General features: G+C 37.0%; 1 protein-coding gene and 1 non-coding gene across 4 annotated transcripts in view; both read left to right on the top strand.

The window, feature by feature from the left end:
- RC3H2 (ring finger and CCCH-type domains 2) overlaps positions 1 to 17,373 on the top strand; it is a 49,522-nt gene that overhangs the window by 7,615 nt on the left and 24,534 nt on the right. For all 3 annotated transcript variants that reach the window (XM_043469489.1, XM_043469488.1, XM_043469490.1), the window contains exons 3-7: positions 2,006 to 2,123; positions 4,764 to 4,997; positions 11,155 to 11,330; positions 16,508 to 16,708; positions 17,159 to 17,291. In XM_043469489.1, coding sequence (XP_043325424.1) covers positions 2,006 to 2,123; positions 4,764 to 4,997; positions 11,155 to 11,330; positions 16,508 to 16,708; positions 17,159 to 17,291 — 862 coding nt within the window. The remainder of the gene's footprint in view (positions 1 to 2,005; positions 2,124 to 4,763; positions 4,998 to 11,154; positions 11,331 to 16,507; positions 16,709 to 17,158; positions 17,292 to 17,373) is intronic.
- LOC122442796 lies at positions 16,971 to 17,081 on the top strand. Its single transcript, XR_006269781.1, has one exon. It is a non-coding gene; the product is annotated as a small nucleolar RNA SNORD90 (small nucleolar RNA).

The following is a 17,373-nucleotide window of genomic DNA, read 5'->3' as shown; positions in this document are numbered from 1 at the left end:
TTTTACTGAATCAGCAAGACCCTAGATTTATAAAAATTTCTATTTAATAAGGGCCTTCTTCGTTTTAGGTATGCTGGTAAACAGTCCACATCTATTATCTTGTCATAGCTCTTCAGGTAGTTATCCCCATTTTACAGGTGAGGAGGAAGATGAAATTCTGTACATCATGTACTACATATTTTAATACTACAATTTTAGTACTACATATGAAAGCAAGAAAGTAAGGATTTTTCTGATTAATCACTTCTTAGAGAATTCAGTGAATTAGAATACTCCATTCTTTTAGTGTCTTGATATTTGAGGTTTTTCTTTTAAAGCAATTTCTTTTCACTGTTCATAATCCAGTTAAGACTTTGTGAAATCAAGACAAATACATATTCAACAATGTGTCATAATTTAATTAGCAGTTTTTTCCTTAAGGGTGCATAAAATAATGGTGCCTCTTGCAGGCAGTGGCGTCTTAGATCCAATAAAATACCACAGATTATTTGTAATAATACTAAGCTATCATTTATTTAGCATCTGCTATAGATCAGGTGGAACTTCCCTGATAAAGGATCCACCTGCAATTCAGGAGATCCGGCTCAATTCCTGGGTTGGGAAGTTCCCCTGGAGAAGGGATAGGCTACCCACTCCAGTATTCTTGGGCTTCCTTGGTGGCTCAGTTGGTATCCGCCTGCAGTGTGGGAGACCTGGGTTCAGTCCCTGGGTTGTGAAGATCCCCTGGAGGAGGGCATGGCAACCCACTCCAGTATTCTTGTCTGGAGGATCCCCATAGACAGAGGAGCCTGGCGGGCTATAGTGCATGGGGTTGCAAAGAGTTGGACATGAGTGAGCGACTAAGCACACAGCACGTAGGTCAGACATTGTGTTTTTCTTTTACTTAAAAATGTTCTTTCAGTTGGTCCTTAAATAATTTTGCAGATCTTTACGTGACTTCCATTACCTTTTCACCCTCAGCTCCTGCACTGTCCTCAGTCTTTCTGCTTAAGCCACTCTGGCCTGCTAACCAGTTGTCACATACACCATACATATTCTCACCTGAGGGCTTTTGCAGTGAGTGCTATTTTGCCTAAGATACTCATTTCTTTTTCAGATGTCATGATTCACAGGAAACCTATCCTGATCACCCTTGTTCAAATTGTAGTCCCCCTCCAACACTCTCAAATCCCCCTTATCTTTGCTGTATAATTTTTACTGATCATCTTCTATCATGCTATTTAATTATTTTTATTTATCAGCCATGTATTCTCTTTACTGGAATGTAAGCTATGGCAAGAAATGTTTTGCCTGTTTTGCTCACTGATAGGTACCTAGTGCCTAGAACTGCTTGGCACGTGGTAAGCACTCCATGAATATAAATACTTGTTGGATTAAACTGAGTTTTCATAATGGCACTATGAGATAGGGATTTTCATCTTCATATTGCAGGTAAAGAAACCATGACTTGGAACAGTTAAATAATTTATTAAAGATCACTTGTAGAAATTGCAGAGCTGCCCAGAATTTTACCCAAGCTTTGACCTTGCATTGAGAACAAGGTGGGACAGATCATGAAAAATATAGTAAGTAAGTTATATAGGAAGAAGGTGTTAAAGGGGGGAAAGTTCTCCCTTTTTTCCTACTTTTTATTTTGATATGCCTTTTTTTTTCAATTGCAAGAGCAGTACACAGAGAACCTGTATGACTTTCTATAACCTTTCCTAATGTTAGCACTTTTCTGAGTTATAGCATTGTTATCCCCAAGGAATAACATGGATACAGTACAATTAGTTACTGCCTATTTTTCCCTCTCAGTAATTCACCGAATCCATGCTGTTAAGTATGATATCCTTGGTTCTTAGAAAGCAGTTTGGCTAGGTACTTGGCTTTAATTTTACTTAAACTTGTTTGATGTATTGTGTCTGTATTAGAAGTTTATACTCACCAAGATTATCATCAAATGTAAAGTTAACAATTGCATGAATTAGATGAATGTATTTTCAGTTTTTTTTTTTGTTTTTAGGTACCAGATCATCAGTCAGTCAAGTTAAGTAATTTAGGTGAGAACAAACACTATGAGGTTGCAAAGAAATGTGTTGAAGATTTGGCGCTCTACTTAAAACCACTAAGTGGAGGTAAAGGTAAGTATTTTTATGGGTGAGTAGGCCAATACATTAACTTTGAAATACTTGATATTGATACCCTATTAAATAATTTTTAGTTTTGAAAAATGAGATTGCTTGGAGAGATCATGGACGTCATTTTGATTGAGAACATTATACTATTTTCTGGAGATAATATTGCTATTAATTTAAGAATTCATCAGATATGTTGAGATTTATACATTTTTTTATATTAAACTAATGGTGCCATAGCAGAATATTAGCTTTAATGAATCCTACTAAGACAATTTCATGTATTTATTCAGTCATTTATTAAAATTTTATGGCGCACTTACAGTGGCTAGGGTCTTCCTGGACCCCATAGTCCGTTGATTAGATGGGCAAAGAAGTGCAGTAAGTGCTGTGACAGAAATGGAATTCTATCACTCCATCTTCAGTAACTGGCAAGTCATAGATATAATAAAAAGTTGAGTGAATGAATTAATCAAATATTTATTTTGAATGTGCTCTATGTTTTGCACTGTTGGATATTTTGGACATAGTGACTTCCTTGAGAAGTATATCCTATCTACCTCATTCGTTCATGGAACAGATACTTAAAGAGCATGTAGTCAGTACCAGGCACTTACTGAAAACATTTAGTAAAAATGTCTGCCCTTATATAGCACTTATGTTTTGGAAAAAGAAAGTATAATAAACAAGTGTAGTAAAAACATTGTATAGTATGTTATAAATGATATTTGCTGTCGAAAGAAAACAATACAGTTAAATGGTCAGAGATGTCAGAATGAAAAAAAAAATGTCAGAGTGAGGGGAAAAGGGTGGGTTGCAATTTTAAACAAGGTGATTAGTGTAGACCTTGTTAAGATGGTAGCTTCTGAACTTGAGATGAAAGAGATGAAGCGGTTAACCATGTAGTTTCCTGGGAAAAGACTGTTCCAGGCGGGGGAAATAGCAAAGTCCCCAAGACATGCGTATTATCTTCAAAAAACAACAACAGGAAAGTGTGCCTGGAGCAGAATGTGTGAGGGTATGGGGTAGATGAAAGCATTATGGGGTAGAAGAAAAATGGTGAGACCAGATGATGTACAGACTTGCAGCCCTTTTTAAAGCTGAACTTTTACTCCGAGTGAAACTGGGGAATTACTCTAGAGTTTTGAGCAGAGGAGTGACATGATCTGACTAATGGTGAAATGGTCACCCTAGCTGCTCTGTTGAGAATTCAGTGCAGAAGGGCAGAGTTGGGACCAGGGTATTGGATAATAGGCTAATGGGACAGGGTTAGTAGCAGTGGAGGTAGTGGAAAGTAGACAGTCTGGATGATTTTTGAAGGTAGAGTCAGAAGGATTTCCTAAATTACTGGATGTGGGGCACGGGACAGAGAGCTGAGTCAAGTGTAATTCTTGAGTTTTGGGGCCTGAGCACCTGGAAAGAGAAGTTACCATCAACTTAGACAAGGAGTTCTGTAGGTCAGTCAGGTTTAGGTAAGAAGATCAAGAGTTCAGTCTTGGTTATGTTGAATTTGGTTATATCAAGTCTTCACTCTGATGCTATTGAGTAACCGGTGAATGTATGTTAAGGAGTAGGTATAGGAGCTGTAATTTTGGGGAGTCATTAGCGTAAATAGTATTTAAAGCAGTAAGACTGAATGAGATTACATAAGTAGTGAGTATAGAAAACAAGAACTGGGTCCTAGGCCATTTAACATTAAGAAGTCAAGAAAAAAGTTGAGATCAGCAAAGAAGACTGGAAAAGATGAAGGAAGGAAAAAATTAAGAGAAAGCGGTGTTCTGGAAGCCTGATAAAGAATGTTTTTAAAGGAGTTAGGTGTGATCTGTGTTGAGTGCTGTTGAAAGGTCAAATAAGATAAGGATTGAGAATTGACCACTGATGTAGCAAAGTGGAGGTAAGTCTTGTCATGAGGATCGGTTTTGGTCAAGTGATGGTTGCAAAAACTTGATTGCAGTAGGTTTTAAAGATTGTAAAGCAAGGATTTGGAGATAGTGAATATAAGCAACACTAGAGGATTTGCTACAAAATGGAGGAAAGACATGGTGCAGAGGGGTGGTGGTAAAGGGATGAATAAAAAGATTTATTTTTAAGGTGTATAAAATAACAGCATGCTGTTCTTACTGTATGTTGATGCAAATGATCAAGTAGAAAGGGAACAATTGATGTAGGAGAGAGGGAACAATTGCTGGAGCAGTATCTTTTAGTCAAAAAGGGAATTGGATTTAAGGTATTGTCCTGGAGCTGTGTTCTAAATGTCTTGAATACAGTAAAGCAGAACAAAAGTGTTGTTAATCGTTACTTTTAGATTTAACTTTTCATTTATCTCCAAAATTATCTTCAGTGGTTTTAGTAAGGATGAAGAATAGACTTAAAAAAACCCAAATTGTTGTCTTTTGTGGGACACATATAACCCAGAGAAAAGGATACCCAAATAACATTTGAGGTAATTGAAATTTAGATTCCAGTTACCACAGAATAGTAATAAACAGGGACAGAACATTCATTGTCAAAAATGAAAGTACCTTATAAGGAACTCACTAGAAATTGTGGCTTAATAGTTGAATACTAGGTCTTTTTATTAAATAGATAATGAAATTGACTTTTTTATTTTAATTGAAAAAAACTGTAGTGTCCTTTTTCTTGAAGGTGTAGCTAGTTTGAACCAGAGTGCACTGAGCCGTCCGATGCAGAGGAAACTGGTGACGCTTGTAAACTGTCAGCTGGTGGAGGAGGAAGGCCGTGTAAGGGCCATCCGAGCCGCGCGCTCCCTGGGAGAGAGGACGGTGACGGAGCTGATACTGCAGCACCAGAACCCTCAGCAGCTGTCTGCCAACCTGTGGGCCGCCGTCAGGGCTCGGGGGTGCCAGTTTCTAGGGCCAGGTAAGATGGATCACTGTCTTACTGGCTATCAGGGCTGGAGGGTGCCAGTTTCCAGGAGTAGGTGAGAATGCTCTGATTTATACATACAAATTTTAACATAATGAAAGATAAACTTTTTTTTAAAAATTTTTATAATAACCACCCTACCTTGGGGTGCTTGACGTGTTTGTATTTGCTGCACTGGGTCTTCATTGCAGCGCACAGGCTTTCTCTAGTTGCAGCATATGGGCTTTTCTTGTTCAGCATGGGCTTAAGTTGCCCCACAGCTGTGGGATCTTAGTCCCCTGTTAGGGATCGAACCCATGTCTCCTGCATGGGAAGGAGGATTCTTAACCACTGGACTACCAGGGAAGTCCCAGCTAGTTTTTATTAATCATAACTTATATGATGAACAGTGCTATAGGATTTTTGAATAAATTTCTTGTTTAATTCTCAACAGTCTCTAAGTGACACAGATCCAACTTTACAAATTAGAAAACTGAATTAGAGAGAGGCCTGATATTGCACAGGTAGTAAAGGAAAAGTAAACTTTGTTTTTATGAAAAAAATTAAAAGTTCATGATTGTCTTTAAAATTGGGAAACAGAAAAGTTATTAGAAAAAATGAGAATCACCAGAGGATGTTTCTTTTATAGTTACTATCAACTGCATTCTTTTTTTAAAAAAATCTTATACCTATTCCCAGGTTATGAAGTACTTTTCTGTGATATCTTATTGTTTTACCTTTCTGATTTAGAACTATATAGGCTAGGAATAATTTATTTCTGTGAAGGAAACTTTTTAGGTGGCATTGGGACTACTGGATAGACATGTGGAAAAAGATAAAATTTGATGTATTTCTTTTTTTTGCATGAACGTATTTCTTATATTCCCTAGCTACATAAATTTTAAATAGGTTGGAAATACTTATGATTAAAAAATAAATTATATAGGTAATAAAAACTTAAAACTCAACATTCAGAAAACTAAGATCTTGGCATCCAGTTCCATCACTTCATGATAGATAGATGGGGAAAAAGATGGAAACAGTGACAGACTTTATTTTCTTGGGCTCCAAAATCACTGCAGATGGTGACTGCAGCCATGAAATTAAAAGATGCTTGCTCCTTGTAAGAAAAGCTTTGACAAACCTAGACAGCGTATTGAAAAGCAGAGACATCATTTAGCCGACAAAGGTCCATATAGTCAAAGCTGTGGTTTTTCCAGTAGTTGTGTATGCATGACTGTGAGAGTTGGACCATCAAGAAGCCTGTGCACAAAAATTGATGCCTTCAAACCATGGTACTGGGAAAGACTCTTGAGAGTCCCTTGGACAGCAGGGAGATCAAACTAGTTAATCCTAAAGGAGATCAACCCTGAATTGGAAGGACTGATGCTGAAACTGAAACTCCAATACTTTGGCCACCTGATGAGAAGAGCCAACTCTGTGGAAAAGACCCTGATGCTGGGAAAGATTGAGGGTAGGAGGAGAATGGGATGACAGAGGATGAGATGGTTGGATGGCATCACCAACTCAGTGGACATGAGTTTGAGCAAACTCTAGGAGATGGTGAAGGACAGGGAAGCCTGATACGCTGTAGTCCGTGGGGTTGCAAAGAGTCAGGTGTAACGTGAGTGACTCAACAACAAGAAAGGTGAACATAAGAGTGAATTCCTTTATAACCTAGAAATAGAAAACACTCTTTTCTTTGACTCCGAATCCAGAAGCAGTTACAGAAAAGATTGATATTTGACTATATAATTTTTTGAAATTATAATAAAGCCTCATAAGAAAAGTAAAAAAAAAAAAAGAGAAACTTGGGGAAATATTTATATAATATCACGTACAAGGGGCTTATATAACTAACACCTAAGTGTGTTGTGTTTAGTTGCTCAGTCATGTCTGACTCTTTGCAACCCCATGGACCATAGCCCACCAGGCTCCTCTGTCCATGAGGATTATTCTCCAGGCAAGAATTCTGGAGTGGGTTGCCATGTTCTCCTTCAGGGGATCTTCCTAATCCAAGGGTTGATCCCAGGTCTCCTGTATTGCAGGCAGATTCTTGACCATCTGAGCCACCAGGAAAGCCCAATATATAATTAGGTACTTGTAAAAACTCAGAAGAAAAATACCAACAACCCAATTAAAAAATTGACAATCCTAGATTGTATTTACTAGTCATACTGTTATTGTTATTTTGAAGTGAATTAGGATACAGCAAGTAAGTAGTTATATTAATGCCATCAGAAATGAAGATTTTTGACATTTAAAAAGAGATATAAGTATGAAATCAAATAATTTATGTAAAAAGCCTGCATCCTTAAATTTTAATTGGCAAATAAGTACAGACTCATTTCTTTTTCTTTTTCTAGAAAATAAGTATTTCCTAACTGTCCACTGTAAAAGCTTGAAAGGAATGAATAGCCCTAGCACCCAGATAGCATTTCATACTAAAAAGAAGTAGGGCTCTTTGAATAAATGTCTTATCCTAGTTCTAGGGTAGAAAAGTACAAGATGAGCCTGGGAAGTCTTGTGCTAAAAAGTAAAAAAGCTGTTAAAGACCATCGGAATCTTGTCAAAAGGACACAGTTTGAAAAGGCTCCCACTGGACAAAAGTGGGACAATTTGAACTTCCAAATGAATAATGACTATAATGAATTAAAAAACATAAAATGTGTAAAAATTCATGATCTTGTAGTATGAGTACAGAAAAAATTAATTGGTTATCTTTGGCAGTTGCTACAGCACCAGCACATTATGCTAAAAATTGGAAAAGGAATAGAAAAAAATCATGCCTTTTTAGATTGCTTTCAAGGACAGTTTCTCAGAATTTTGAGGGTAAGTTTCTCTTTTAGCAGAGTTCTAGCTAATAAATTTAGGAAAAAAAATGTTAAAGTTAGAAAAATCACATCAGGTGAATTAATGGATCTAGGTAAGAATTACTATTGGCTATTAAAACCAGTAGATGAAAGGTTAGTAAATGCAAAAGGCCTAAACCCAGTGATGAATCTTGATATTACTGAAAGTGAGACATCTAGGTCTTACATACCTCTCTATATGATACACAGAATAAGAAGTATGCTTGACCCCCCAAAAAGCCCTGAAAAGCTAAAATCTTATTCCAAATCTAATCAAGTCTCTAGTTTACATGAAATAAGGAGGATAAAGGCATACCATAAAAAAAAGCACAAAATTAAAATGAAATTGAGAATGTGGGATATTGTTTAGAAAAATTATTGTTTCTGCAACCAGTTATTTTGTTCTAAATGGGAGGGTGGGAGAGTGGGGGGAAACTAGTATAGGTTTTTCTTGTTAAGCGTGAAGACATACGAACCAAAAGCTACATATGGACTTTGGCTTTGTACTCAAAGAAACCAACTGTAAGAGGAAATTTTAAGACAGTGGGAGAAAATTCAGCATGGATTGGATATTAGATGATATCAAGGAAATACATTTCTTTTTTTAGACATGGTAATAGTGTTATGTTAATTTTTTTAAAGTGCTTACCTGTTAGAAATACATAATGAATTATTTAAGGATAAAGTGCTATGTTATCTTGGATTTACTTTAAACCACTCCAGCTAGAACAAACTAGAAAATTGAGTAATGAGTAGATGAACCCTTACTGACAGCAGCTGTATTATGAATGCATGTTATCTCTACTTTTGTATATGTTTTATTTTACATAATACAGTTAAATTGAAAAATAATTTTGAAAATTCATATTTATATATAATTTGAGAATGCTACCTGTGGATATTTCCTCATGTTTATTTGCCTTATCTAAGAAGCACTAGGTGCTGTGTTGGTTTAGTTGCTAAATTGTGTCTGACTCTTGTGACCCCATGGACTGTAGCCAGCTAGCCTTCTCTGTCCATGGGATTGTCTAGGAAGAATAATGGAGTGGGTTGCCATTTCCTTCTCCAAATCTTCCTGACCCAGGGATCCACATCCTCTGCATTGCAGGCAGATTCTTAACAGTGGGCTACCATGGAAGCCTAAGAAGCACTAGACTAGTTATCAAATATCCTGTGTTCTGAAACTCAAAAAGATAATAAATAGCACAATTTAAAAATGGACCAAGGGCTTAAATAAATATTTCTACATAGAAGATACATAGATGGCGAAAAAGTACATGAAGAGTGCTCAGTGTCATCAGTCATTAAAGAAATGCAAATCAGAATCACAATGAGATAACCATTTCATATCCACTAGGCTGTCTGTAATTTAAAAAGTGGGGGAAAAACAGTGTTAATTGAGGATGTTAGGGAACTTGGGAATGTAAAATGAGGCAGCCCCTGTGGAAAAACAATTTGGCGGTTCCTCAGAAAGTTAAATGTAAAAAAAAGTTAAATGTAGAATTACCTTATGATCCAGCATTTCCACCCCTAGGTATATACCAAAGGAACTGAAAACAGGTATTCAAACTGATTTGTGCATGAGTATTTATTTATAGCAGTGTTACTCACAATAGTCAAAAGGTGGAAGCAATCCAGACATCCCATCAGTTCTTATGAATGGATAACCAGTGTGTGGTATATTTATAAATACTGTATTATTTAGCCATAGAAAGGATTGAGATACCAATACATACCACATGTGGATGAACTTTGAAAATGTTTCTTTAAGTGAAGGAAGCCAGGGAACAGGTCACATATTCTGCATATGTAAACGTCAGTCCATAGAACTAGACATCAGGCTAGTAGTTGCTGGAGGCTGCAGGGGTCAGTAGTATGGGGGGTGACCGCTTGATGGTTACTGAGTTCCTGTCGGGTGATGAAGATGTCTTAGAACTAGATCAAGGTGATGGTTTTATAACATTGTGAATTGTTTACTTTAAAATGGTTAATATTATGTTACGTGAATTTTACCTCAATTTTTAAAAAGTCCTTGTTTCTAGTTATAATTGTGTTGCTTACTGATTGTGAAACTTGGCCTAGTCACTTAACTTTTCTGAGCCTTGATGTCTCACTTGGAAAAAGAAGGGATTTGATTTTTAATCTAGATTCTAGGTAATCTAGTTCCATTGTTTTCATTGAGGACCAGTATATTTTTCACTTTTTAATTCTAAAATAATTTCAAATTACCCAAAAAGTAACAAGAATAATGCAGAGAATTCCTTTGTACTCTTTATCCATATTCACTCATTTGTAATATTTTGCTGTATTTGTTACATAGTTCACTTTCTTTCCTTTTTGAACCATTTGAGAGTAGGTTGCCTATTTCATGCCCTCTTTACTGCTTACACGTAAGTCTTTTTCTTATTAAAAACAATACATTCATCAAATTCAGAAAATTTAACATTTGTTAAAACTCATATTCCAGTTTTGTTGGTTATTCCAGAAATATCTTTTATGGCATTAAGTTTTTTCATTTTATGATTGAGTCTAAGATGATGTCATGTATTTATTTGTCACAGCCGTTAATGTGACATGCAGGATCTTTATTTCCTCGACCAGGGATTGAACCCATACCCTCTGCAGTGGAAATGCAGAGTCTTAACTACTGGACTGCCAGGGAAGACACTATCACACCTCTTTTTACTTTTCTTTAACAGTACCATTCCTCAGTCTTTCTTTGTCTAATGTTGCTATTCTTAAAGATTACAGGCAGTTATTTTATAGAATGTTCTTAATTTGGGGTTTTTTTTGATGTCCCCTTATGATTAGATTCAGATTATACTTTTACCTCCCTGGCTGGAAAGCAACACAAATTGATGCCTTTAGGTATTGCATCCAGTAGCTAATACCACTTTTAAATCATATACAAAATACTTCTGACAGGCAAAGCAACAGTCTCAAGCATAAAAAAATTACCATTTATTTACTGTATGTCCTTCACATGTTATTTGTCAGAGTAGCTCTGTGAGTTTTATTAACAAGGGCCTTTTTCACTTCAACATTATGATTATCTAGTTGACTATTACAAAGCTGTAGAGGATATGTTTTGTTTAAAATCTGTTTACGTGTATTCTGATTGGTTGTTTAGTAGGACTCTTCTTTTGCTTGATTACTTTCTAAGTAAACTATATTTGTGTGTGTATGATGTTCTTATTTTGTGCTAAGTATTTGCATACTGGAGATAGTGAACCACCATAAGCTAATATCCAAAGAAGTCTGTGACAGGCATGATCTGCAGGGCTCCTCATTTATCATGAACTCATGTTCTTTACTTACAGCTATGCAAGAAGAGGCTTTGAAGTTGGTGTTGCTGGCATTAGAAGATGGTTCTGCTCTCTCAAGGAAAGTTCTGGTACTTTTTGTTGTGCAAAGACTAGAACCAAGATTTCCTCAGGCATCGAAAACAAGTATTGGTCATGTTGTGCAACTACTGTATCGAGCTTCTTGTTTTAAGGTAAGTAGCAAGCAACCATCTAAACATTGCATGCGTGGAATGGGTGTTAACCTGGTTTAGAGGCTCCAGAAATAAAAGAGATAAAGGCGACTTTTCCTTCTGTATTTATTGCATCTGTAATATTGTAGATGTATAATACTGCTGTGCATGGGTGTAAGAGCACATAATGTAAAGGTGTCAGCAACACTATGAGGAAACAAGTTTGGTGAACTTGACTCTTGGAATAGTAAAAATGAACTGAAGAAGATAAAAGAACTAATTCATTTATATTTACCACCTTAAAAGAGATTCAGGAACCATACTGAAAACTTAATAAAAGAAGGCAAATGTTTTAGCTTCCCCATTATTATTTTTATCTCTTTCTCTGTCATGATTAGATTAAAGCCTTTAAACTGAAAGTAGCCCATATGTTGTCTTAGGACAACAGGAGAGTAACATTTGAGGATTGCCCACTCTGCATTTAGATAGTAAGGTTTTTGTCAAAGAGGGTCGGGATGAACCCCAAGTTATTTCAAAATGTAGTTTCCTCGTCAGATAGGCTTATGGGTGATGACAGGTACTGAGAGGCATGGAAAGAAGGCTGAATCCTTGAAGTCTCTGCATGATACAGGAATACAGGTTGCTGGTGAGGTTTTGAGCAAAGGGACCAAGGGCTTGGAATAGAAAGGCCCATTGGCTTCTATAAAAGTAAAATTTCTGGATTTCAAACCAAGGCTTATTTAAGCTATTTTGCTGATTTTATAGCTCAAGAGTGATAACAATATAAGCAGAAGGAGGTTTTTTTTTTGTGCACTGCTTAGTGTGAGGTAACAGGTTAATTGATGATGAAAATAGGTTCAAATGAGTTATCTTCACAAATGAGAGTTGGACACTCTCTGCCTGCTAGTTACAATGCTTGATTGTGTCCTTAGGGAAACAATTGAAATGAATCTCTGGTTCTTCAAACAATGTTTTTGGCTAAGCATCCAGATGACCAAGCTCATTTATCATCCTGAAGTGACCAGCTAGGTTCTTAAACTGTGCCTTACAGATTTAATGTTGTTTCTTTTCCTCAACAGTGTCATGCAGATTTGTGGTTCATAATTGTCATCCATCTTCAACTGCTCCTAATATCTGACATTTGAATAACATTCAGTTTAGAAAGAGATTTCAGTTTCATGCTCTCATTTCATCCTGTACTACTCCCCTATAGTTTAAAATGTTAAAAGCAGTGTTTTGATGAATAAAAGGATATCATGCTGAAATTTGCTGAAAGACCTCTCTCCAGGGACATTTACTCTAGTAAACTACAATGAGTGAGTCAAGGTCTTTTCCTTGACTCTAGACTTAGAGACCTGAATTTTGGGCATTCCTCAGAAGCAGAATCACAAATGAGGTCACATGCTACATGTTATCAATTTTATTAATTTGCAATTAGAAGTTCGGCTCTTAAATGACTTTAATTCTCATGTTGTAGATATTGTCCAGTAGAAGATTATCAAACCTTTGCTTGCTTAGCATGGAGTCAGAGCAAGGGAAGTTGATGATTCCAGTGTTTAATGCACTGGTTCCAAAATGAAGATACACATCAGAATCGCCTGGGAGATTTTGCAGAGTGTACATACATTCCTGGTCCCATCCCTAGATGTTTTATCTGATACAAAAATATATCAGTGCAACTTGAACATTCATATATACTTTTTAATTATGTGGTCTTTGAAGCCAGGGATTCTGATTACTTGAAATTGTAGTTTTCAGAACTTCATGGGTGATTCTGATGCCTGTTATTAGAACTTGAATAGGCCAGGCTTTGCAAGCCAGCTATGATACATACATCTTTACAGTTCAGGTGGACAGATGTTCCTACTACCCGAGAGGCACCCTGTACCCTGCTGGTTGGATGAGTGTTACCACCCTCTGGTTGTTTAGGTTTCTTTTTTCTATGTTTTAGATTAATAATTCTTCCTTCTGTTTCTTTAAGTAGATTATTTCGAGATTTCGAAGTTATACTCTGCTCTTTCCTAAATAAAACGTAAGATCGTGTAGATTAGAATTTTGGGTCCCATACTTTTCTATAATGTATTTATATATTCTCAGAGAGAATTGTGAATTGATACTATTAAGTTAACTCTCAGATTGATTTCCCCATCTTTATGTACTAGAGGTCATATTATTGTTGTCTCCTGTGCCACCAGTAGCAATTGAAACAACCAGTGAGGTGGGCTGGGGATATTTTCATTTTACTGATGAGGAAATCATCAATTTGAAGAGTTTGAACAATGTGTTCAGTCTTAAGTTTCAGAGCCTGTACTAGGCCTCAGTCAATTCAGTCGCTCAGTCATGTCTGACTCTTTGCGACCCCATGAATCGCAGCACGCCAGGCCTCCCTGTCCATTACCAACTCCCGGAGTTTACTCAAACTCATGTCCATCGAGTTGGTGATGCCATCCAGCCATCTCATCCTTTGTTGTCCCCTTCTCCTCCTGCCCCCTATCACTCCCAGCATCAAGGTCTTTTCCAGTGAGTCAGCTCTTCGCATGAGGTGGCCAAAGTATTGGAGTTTCAGCTTCAGCATCAGTCCTTCCAGTGAACACCCAGGACTGATCTCCTTTAGGATGGACTGGTTGGATCTCCTTGTAGTCCAAGGGACTCTCAAGAGTCTTTGCCATCACCACAGTTCAAAAGCATCAATTTTTCGGCGCTCAGCTTTCTTCACAGTCCAACTCTCACATCCATACGTGACCACTGGAAAAACCACAGCCTTGACTAGATGGACCTTTGTTGGCAAAGTATTGTCTCTGCTTTTTAATATGCTATCTAGGTTGGTTATAACTTTCCTTCCAAGGAGTAAGCGTCTTCTAATTTCATGGCTGCAGTCACCATCTGCAGTGATTTTGGAGCCCCCAAAAATAAAGTCTGACACTGTTTCCACTGCTTCCCCATCTATTTCCCATGAGGTGATGGGACCAGATGCCATGATCTTAGTTATCTGAATATTGAGCTTTAAGCCAACTTTTTCACTCTCCTCTTTCACTTTCATCAAGAGGCTTTTTAGTTCTTCTTCACTTTCTGCCATAAGGGTGGTGTCATCTGCACATCTGAGGTTATTGGTATTTCTCCCGGCAATCTTGATTCCAGCTTGTGCTTCCTCCAGCCCAGCGTTTCTCATGATGTACTCTGCATATAAGTTAAATAAGCAGGGTGACAATACACAGCCTTGACGTACTCCTTTTCCTATTTGGAACCAGTCTGTTGTTCCATGTCCAGTTCTAACTGTTGCTTCCTGACCTGCATATAGGTTTCTCAAGAGGCAGGTCAGGTGGTCTGGTATGCCCATCCCTTTCAGAAGGTGGTCTGAATTCTAACCAAGTATCAGATTTCACATGGCCATTAGCAGAATTTATGGTTTAGGAATAAGTGTATCTTTTATTGTGAAAATTAACTAGCTACATACTTTTAGATAATTAGTTTCAGTAAGACATGTGAAACTCTACCTTTGAATTTGTTTTTTGTCACTTAAGTATAGATTAAAGCTGTAAAAATACCCTAATAATCTTTTTTGTGGTGGCAGGAAGTTTCTCAATTTCTTAATCATCAGCTGTAGTGCCAATATTTGCTTAACCATCATGTCCCTCTTCTGCTTAAAAGTTCTCAGTGATTTCCCATTCTCTACAGGATAATAGTCATACCTCAGAGATACTGCAGGCTCTGTTCCACAGCACTGCAGTAAAGCAAATAATAAAGCGAGTAATGAATATTTTGGCTTCCCAGTATATATAAAAGTTATGTTGTACTATACTGTATTTTGTTAACTGTGCAATAGCATGATGGAATAAAAGTGTACATACTTTAATTTAAAAATATTGCTAAAAATGCTTACTATTACCTGGGCCTTCAGCAAGCCTTAGTCTTTTTGTTGGTGGAGGGTCTTACATCATTGTTGATGACTGACTGACCAGGGCAGTACTTGCTGAAAGTTGGAGTGCCTGTTGCAATTTCTTAAAACAGCAATGCAGCTTGCCCCATGAACTGAGTCTTCCTTTCACAGATGACTTCTGTCTGGCGTGCAGTTTACCCACAGCAGAACTTCTTTCAGAATTGAAATGAATTCTCTCAAACCTCGCTGCTGCTTTATCAACTAAATTTATGTATTATTCTAAATTCTTTATTATCATCTCAACAATCTTCACAGCATCTTCACCAGGAATAGCTTCTATCTCAAGAAACCACTTTCTTTGCTTATCTTAAGCAACTCCATTAAAGTTTTATCGTGAGATTGCAATAAATCAGTCACATATTTAGGCTCTGCTTTAATTCTTGTTCTTTTGCTATTTCTACCATGTCTGCAGTTACTTCCTCCACTGAAGTCTTGAATCCTTCCGAGTCATCCATGAGAGCTGAAATCTTCTTCTAAGTTCCTGTTAATATTGATATTTTAACCTATTCCTGTGAATCACGAATGTTCTTAGTGGCATCTAGAATGGTGCATCCTTTCCAACAGGTTTTCAGTCTACTTTTCCCTGATCCGTCAAAGGAATTACTATCTATGGCTGCGATAGCCTTACAAAATGTATCTCCTAAATAATAAGGCTTGAAAGTCAGAATTACTACTTGATCCATGGGCTGCAGAGTGAAAGTTATGTTATCAGGAATGAAAACATTAGTCTCATCATACATTTCCATCAGAGCTCTTGAGTTACCAGGAGCATTGTCAATGAGCAGTAATATTTGGAAAGGAATTTTTTTTCTAAGCAGTAGGTCCCATCAGTGGGCTTCAAATACCCAGTAAACCATATTGTAAACAGATGTGCTGTTATTTGGGTTTTGTTATTCTGTTTCTAGAGTACCGGCAGAGTAGATTTAGTGTAGTTCTTAAGGACCCTAGGATTTTGGGGGAGGTAAATGAGGATTGGCTTCAATTTAATATCACCAGTTACATTAGCCCCTCACAGAAGAGTGAGCTTGTCCTTTGAGCTTTGAAGACAGGCACTAACTTCACTCCAACTGTGAAAGTCCCAGATCATGTCTTTTAAGAATTTTTAGTAAGTAGATTATTTTTCTGTACCTTCTCCATGTCGTATCTGATAGGCTATAGGTACCTTCCCCTTCTAAAATAAAGAAAAAGTTGGTTGGGGGAGTGGTGAGAGCAAAGCAAATCTGATGGGTTTTTTTTTTTTTTTCTCTCTTTCTATTTTTAGGTTACCAAAAGGGATGAAGACTCTTCCCTGATGCAGCTAAAGGAGGAATTCCGCAGTTATGAGGCTTTACGCAGAGAACATGATGCCCAAATTGTTCATATTGCTATGGAAGCAGGACTCCGTATTTCACCTGAGCAGTGGTCCTCACTTTTGTATGGTGACTTGGCGCATAAATCACACATGCAGTCGATCATTGATAAGGTTTGTGAAATTAGAGATGCTAACTTTATATCATTGTTGTTAATCTTGATGAATATTTGAATCTTCTGAAGGAACTAAAGAGACAACCAGTTGGGAGATTCCTTATATATCTCACAGATATCTTTTCTTTCTTTTTTGTTATTTTCTAAATTTCAAAATAAACTAAGGGAGGCAATAAGGTAGCAGATATGGGTATTGACATAAAAACAGCCTGGCTTACCAAGTCTATCATTTATCTAGATTCTGATGCCAGATAGCTAATAAATAAGTTTTCTATGTGTCTAATGATGAATTTCATAGGGCAGATTCTGAGGTGAAAATTTAATTCATCATTGATACTCCTACTATGGAATCTGAAGACACTTGAAAACCTGTTCAGTATGTTGACTGAATAAAAGCATTTGAATATAGATGTGTTGTAAAAACCTTTTCATTTTCTTTTTGTGTTAGCTGCAGTCTCCAGAATCCTTTGCAAAGAGTGTTCAGGAATTGACAATTGTTTTGCAACGAACAGGTGACCCAGCTAACTTAAATAGATTGAGGCCTCACTTAGAGCTTCTTGCAAACATCGACCCTAACCCAGGTATGTGAGAATATAATTGCTTATGCTTTTTAAAAAATGATTTCCTATACACAAGAGATTTACTGCTAACAAATTTTTTTTC

Source organism: Cervus canadensis, chromosome 5 (assembly GCF_019320065.1).
Source record: "Cervus canadensis isolate Bull #8, Minnesota chromosome 5, ASM1932006v1, whole genome shotgun sequence".
NCBI lineage: Eukaryota > Metazoa > Chordata > Mammalia > Artiodactyla > Cervidae > Cervus > Cervus canadensis.
Note: the sequence above shows the minus strand (reverse complement) of the source record. Positions and strands in the feature narration are given on the sequence as shown.